The sequence below is a fragment of the Heterocephalus glaber genome, unplaced genomic scaffold (assembly GCF_053883595.1).
Source record: "Heterocephalus glaber isolate CG9 unplaced genomic scaffold, H.glaber_assembly_v1.0 deba00000122, whole genome shotgun sequence".
In the NCBI taxonomy this organism is placed as follows: domain Eukaryota; kingdom Metazoa; phylum Chordata; class Mammalia; order Rodentia; family Bathyergidae; genus Heterocephalus; species Heterocephalus glaber.
In genome coordinates, this window is record NW_028258138.1 from 42,648,426 (window position 1) to 42,654,798 (window position 6,373).

Below are 6,373 nucleotides of genomic sequence, written 5' to 3' on the forward strand. Positions count from 1 at the left end.
AACACTGTATAATTATCCTTTTCAATTTGAGGAGCTAATATAATTGATCACTCATCATAAAATTAAAAGATAGTTTTTCATCTATTGTTATATAGCACCACAGCCATACTGCACTCACTGATAATTTTAAAAGCTATAATAGCTATTTTTAAAAGCTATGGCAACATGTACGTTTTATATGTGTTAAATAGGTTGGAGTTCTTCATTATTTTAAAAGTTGCATAGACTTTTGAGTTTTAGGTAAATGTTAACTTTCAAACTCATTTTGTTCTCCAAGTATAAATTTAATGGTTTGCTGTCAGGCATTGTAATAATTCATGCTGTGATTTTTATTTGTACTGCTATTGTTATGCTTATTCAGTGAGGCTTTAATTACCTCACATATTTAATTTATTTAATTAATTACCTCACATATTTAATTAAATATTTAATTAAAGCTTTTTTCCAAGTTTTTAACATAATCTTAAAAATTAACTAGTTCAAGGTGTAGCACAAGTACAAATAGAAATCCAGAGAGACTTATTTCTTTTCAGTCTCAGCATGATTATAATTTTCCAAAGTGATTTCATCATTGAAATACTTTTTTGCTTTGTGTGAACTTAATAGCTTATTTAGAAATGCAAGCTCTTAAGATAAAAGTTAACATCTTTGGTAGCTTTAAAAGCAGCGCTAAGGGCCGAGGGTGTAACTGAGTGGTAGAGCATTGGCTCAGCATGTATGGGGCCCTGAGTTTGATCCACAGCACCACAAAACCAAAGGAAAATGTAGTAAAACAAACAAACTAAAATAAAAGCAATGTTAAAATGTGCTGTATATGGAAATTCTTAAATTGAAACATTGACAAGAATGGAGAAAATGTTTCGCCTATGTAATAATGAATGAGAGGTCATTTTCCTTTCAAAAAACAAAGTATGTGAAAGAGTTTCATGATGTCTTCCTAGATCTGCTGATGTAGCAGATGTTTATTTGTATTATGATCTTGGGCTTGTAGAATAGACTGTCTGCTTTCTTCCCATGGTTGCAGATGCTTCCCCCTTTGAACAGTTATCCCATATTACTGAAATTATCTCTTCAATTGTTTTATTTTTTGCTGCATCCTAAAACTTATGAGGGCCAAGAGCTAGCTTTTTGTTTGCTACTGTAGAATGAGTGCTAAATATTTTTAGAATAGATGTTGAAAAATAAGCAAAAAACATGGATATGTTCTCCAGAAGTAATTGTTTGGGATCATGGTGAGGTTTAAAGCACTGCAGACTTTGGAATGTATTCTAAATAACTACAGAACAGTTCAGATGAATTTAATATTAAGATTATTTTAGAGTATTTCACTGCTTCTAGTAACTTGAATTACTTAAAACTTGTATTTGAAATGTTCCATTATTCATCTTCTCTATATAATCATTTACTACACTTTGTTCAGGAAATCATTTTGTATTTAAATCTTGTTCTGTCATATTTATTAGCCTATTTACTCAATTCATAATTATGAATTATTCAAACAAAATAATAAAATTAGATTCTAAATATCTAATAGCATCCTTACAAAGTAACTTCATGTTTTGCAGGGTTGAGAGTGCAGATACAATTTTCACATGGATAGAGGTACCTGTACTTTACATATTACCTCATCTCTATAAATTCATAATTTCCGGTGACTCTCTTTAGTATTTCCACTGGTGTCATCACCAGCTGGTTAGGAATGGGGCCCGAGGATGCTGCTTATTGTGATTTACCTTATTCTTAGACTTCCATTTATTCTCCATGGTGGGCATGGGGTGATTGAAACATTTAGAAAAGACCCAGGCTCCTGTATAACAAAGGAAATAAACACTGAATTTCACTGAGTAAAGTCTTGGCTTCTGTCTCCAATCTTCAGTCTTTGTATTCTGTCTCATTTGATTTCACCGCGGTGGCCTCCTTGCTGATAGTTGGACATTCCTAATTGTTTCTACCTAAATTTCTTTACACCAGCTCTTCTAATTAACTCCTTCCTCCAAGGCTTTGCTGATATTTTACTGTCTGCATGAGGCCTGTCCTGATCACTCTGTAAAACTGCTCGCACCTCCCACCCCTCTTCCTGCCCCCTTTATCTTGCTCTGCTTTTCCCATAGTACTTAAAGACTTTGTAACATACCGTGTAATTTATATGCAACTTATTTATTATATCATTATTCTCTCTTGCCGCTGAAACATACTTAATAAGGAAGATTTTCTTTGTGTATATTCTTGTTTTGTTTTGTGGTAGAAGTCTGTGCATTAATCAGCCAGTGTATCTTAAGTACCTGGAACACTGATATCTGGTGTGAAATTGGTCAGTGACTATTAAATAAATGACTGGTTTGGCTTTAACAAGGCTGAGTTTCTTCTTCCTTAGCTTGTGACCTCTTTCTGCACTGCCTTACACCTCCACTGGACCCTCCTATATATGGACCCTCTTTTATATGGACCCTGTTAGTGTATATGGAATTCAAGAAAAAAAGACAGAGACCGTATCCAACAAATCCAGGCCTAGAAAAATTAGAGAACACCTTTTGCAGCTATCTGATTTGTTTCTAACCTTCCTTTGCATTATTGCCAATGAAGACTGAGTATACTTATACTGTACTCTATAGTATTGTTGGCTTTTCCTGTCATTTTTTCCTAGTTTTTGAGACTGGGTCTTGCTATGCTATCTAGCCAGCCTTGAACTTGCATCTATCCTTCTGCCTCAGTCTCCTGAGTGCTGAGATTACAGGTGTGCACCATCATGCCCAGCTTTCCTTGTGGTCTCAACATGGCAGTTACGTTCAGTTATGGCTTTCTCTCTCATTCCAAATCCATGGTGGTAATGGACCTTTTTCATGTGCAAAGACTCAGCCTGGAACTGAATCAGTAAGGACTGAATCACCAAATTAATTGGACCATTATTATTGGTTTATTCCTTTATACCTTTCCCAGGTTTAAGAAGTTCCTAGGAATTAGTTGCTTTACATTCTGATTCTGAATCTATAATTGATTAGTGGTATAACCTTTGGCAAATTAATTATTGGGCTTATGCTTCCGTTGTAAAATTAAACTTGATTTTTTTTTTGTTGCATGGAGTTTAGCTATATAGTATCTCCAGAAATATTTTAAACTTTAGAAGTGTAAGAAGTTTCTTTCAAATTATGTTAGCGCTTAAGTAAGTAATTGTGTTATATTTAAGATTCATATTTAATAAGGTGCTGCCTATCTAAAAACAGTTGAACCTAGGACATAGCAAAAATTCCTTTCTTGTGTACTTTTATAAGAACTGGAACTAGATTATCTAAACAATTGAGTCTTTATCCATGATAAATAACTCAAGGCTACATTCCCTCTCTCTGCCTTCCTTTTTGTCTTCCTTCTTTCTTTATTCTTCACTGCCCCTTAAATTATCTGTTGCACAGTTTTACTTTGTTTAGGGAATAAAAGGATAACATTTTAAAGATATTTTTCATACATTTTGCTTTTGAATATGTATTTTGTCATTGAACCTCATAACATCCAAGAGATTGTTGTATATAGTGGGTTCTCCTTAAGTGTTACTTCAGTGAAAGAATTTTTTTAACTATGCTAAATTAACAAAGAAGGTGATTTTTGATTTTTTTATTATTTCAAGAAAGGTGACTCTTTTGATGGTGGGACTTGATAATGCTGGTAAAACTGCAACTGCAAAGGGAATCAAAGGAGGTAAGCTGAAAATATTTTTATGCTTTCTGAACTCTATTAATTTTTCTGAATTATTTACTTATCTATGTTAAATTGTTTTATTACATATTAATTGGGGACAGGTAATATGTACTTCATTATTTTATATTCTTAATATTCTTGTGACCAATATGAGTAAGCTCAGGCTTCATGTTAACAGCTATTATCTTGTTTGAATAGATGCAGAGGCTCCTTGAGATCTTTAATTATCTAGGAGGGATTATAACTGTGTTCTATATAATAGGAAGAAAAAATAATATACTTTTTCATTTAAGGATACCCATCTTCTACTTGTACTTTATTGACCAGAATTTAGTTACATGACTACTCCTACATGAAATAGAGATACAGTTAGCTAGCATAGTGTCTCTTGATGCTCTTTAAAATATGATATATAATTTTTTACAGTTATATTAAAGATAGGCCTTTATGTCATTAAATAGCTTTGTATCATATATATTAAATCTCAATGACATATTAAGTTGGTTAGTGCTAATTTAATGATCTTTCATACAATATAGCAGTGTCTAGGATAGTGAGCTTGTTGGATGCTGAGAATATACCATCAGCAAGGAATTTTGAGCATATGAACTGGGTGAAAAGCTTTCATGTATTTGTAACCACTGTGGAAATCAGTATGGAGATACCTCAAAGAACTAGGACTAGAGGTTCCATTTGACCCAGCTATTCCCTTGCTGGGTATCTTCCCCAAAGAATTAAAAGAATCATAACACAGTGATATATGTGCACCCATGTTCATAGCGGCACTGTTTGTAATAGCTAAAGCTTGGAAGCAGCCCAAGTGCCCATCAACTGGAAACTGGATAAAGAAGATGTGGTTTTTTTATAAAATGGAGTACTACTCAGCCATAAAGAAAGAAAAACTAGAGTCATTTATAGCTAAATGGATGCATATCAAGGCCATACTCTTAAGTGAAATATATAGGACACACGTGTAAATACAGAATATTTTCACTAGTGTGAGAAACTGATAATGTAAACAAGGGTTAAAATGATTAAAATGAATAATTGATAATTTGAAATAGGAAAAAAGGTCCAAAGACAAGAGGGTGAAGGGAGGGGAAGGGGAAAGGAAAGGAGGGAAAGGAAAAACTATGAGAAAAGAAAAAAAATGGAAATTAAATCTATGTAAATAGGGAAGGGCGCACAGGTAATGGGGAAAAAATAAGAACCAAGATATATTATGTACAGGTACAAGCACCCAAAGATAAATGTAAATGAATTGTATACCTAAAATGTACCAATAAAATAACTTAGGAAAAAAAAAAAAGAAAAGCTTTCATGTATTTGTTCCTGAAAACCAATGACTATGACAAGATGCATATCAAATAGAGAGTGTAAGGTATTTACTAATACCTTACAAAACTTAGTGTCAGAGGAAAACACTATGTAACCACAAAGTCTATGTGACAGTAAATATAAACTATGTTATATTGTATAAGCAGTCTTTTAAAATCTTCTTGGTACCACTCTTGCTATATTCTAGATACTGTATATCCTTTTGAAGCACCCACTGTCATTATCTGAGCCAGAGGTCAGCAAAATTTTTCTGTAAAGAGACAATATTTTAGGCTATGGAGTCATAGACAGTTTCTTTCGGAAATATACAAATCTGACACTGTAATATGGAAGCAGCCATAATAATATGTAGACAGACAAGACTGGCCATGTTCCAAAGATAGTTCATTTATGGATACTGAATTTGAATTGAATGTAAGTTTTATATGTGAGGAAATATTATTTTCAGTCACTTAAAAATGTAAAACACATTCTTAGCTTTTGGGCCACACAAAAACTAGTAGCAAGGAATATTTGACCTGAAGGCCATAATATCTCATCTGAACTTCTTTCCTTCTTCCATTCTTTCAAAACCTTACATTCAACAAGTCAGGTACTTTAGACTATGCTAATCAGACCACCTAATTTGTTGTGCATACTTAGAACGTTCACATTCTGTTAGCTTCTTTTATCCATTAGCTCCTTTCTTTGATTGTAGAAAAAGCTCACATAATAGACTAAAAGTCACAGCTGCCTTCAACTTTTACCTCTCCTCTGCTCCATTTTTGTTTGTTATCTTATATTTATTGCCCAGCCTACTCCATTGATTGACTGCTTACCTTTAATGTTTTTAAAGATTCCAGTAATTTTTTTAAAGATTTATTTTTAGTGTCCCAAATTAATCCTTCTCATGTCTTTGTATTTTTATGTTGTTCCCATTTGTCTTACTAGAGAGAATATCTATGTATCTTTGAAGATTTATTTTTGTCATATAGACTCCTCCTTTATAAAGTCTGCCCCTAATCATTACCACTCCGTCCAGTAGAACTGGCTGTTTCCTCTTTTTGTCTCACTCTTACTTATACCTACAACTTAATTGCATTTTTTTGTTTCTCCCTCCACCTTTTCAGACCCTAAATCTCCGAGGTCTGTTTTAATCATTTTGGTGTCCCAGTTGTTTAGACCATGACTGTTAGGAATACTAGACATCCTTCCTACAGCATCTCTCTCAGAGCCTCTGCTCTTCCACTTACCCTTCTTCTCTAACCTGTCAGTCTGCTTTTTCTTTGAATTTGCTAGTTTCTTTTAAGATATATCTGCCTCCTCTATAAGTACACTATTGTTGCTTAAATCCAGACTCTCAGTG

General features: G+C 33.4%; 1 protein-coding gene across 4 annotated transcripts in view; it reads left to right on the forward strand.

The window, feature by feature from the left end:
• Positions 1-6,373, forward strand: part of Arl13b (ARF like GTPase 13B) — a 72,220-nt gene that overhangs the window by 13,335 nt on the left and 52,512 nt on the right. For 2 of the 4 annotated variants that reach the window (XM_021238817.2, XM_087214087.1), the window contains exons 2-3: positions 1,566-1,602; positions 3,620-3,690. The exons of 1 other annotated variant lie outside the window; for it this stretch is intronic. In XM_021238817.2, the coding sequence (XP_021094476.1) occupies positions 3,636-3,690 (55 nt within the window). In that variant the 5' untranslated portion in view covers positions 1,566-1,602; positions 3,620-3,635. The remainder of the gene's footprint in view (positions 1-1,565; positions 1,603-3,619; positions 3,691-6,373) is intronic. One more of the 4 variants, XM_004857923.4, reaches the window with a different exon arrangement.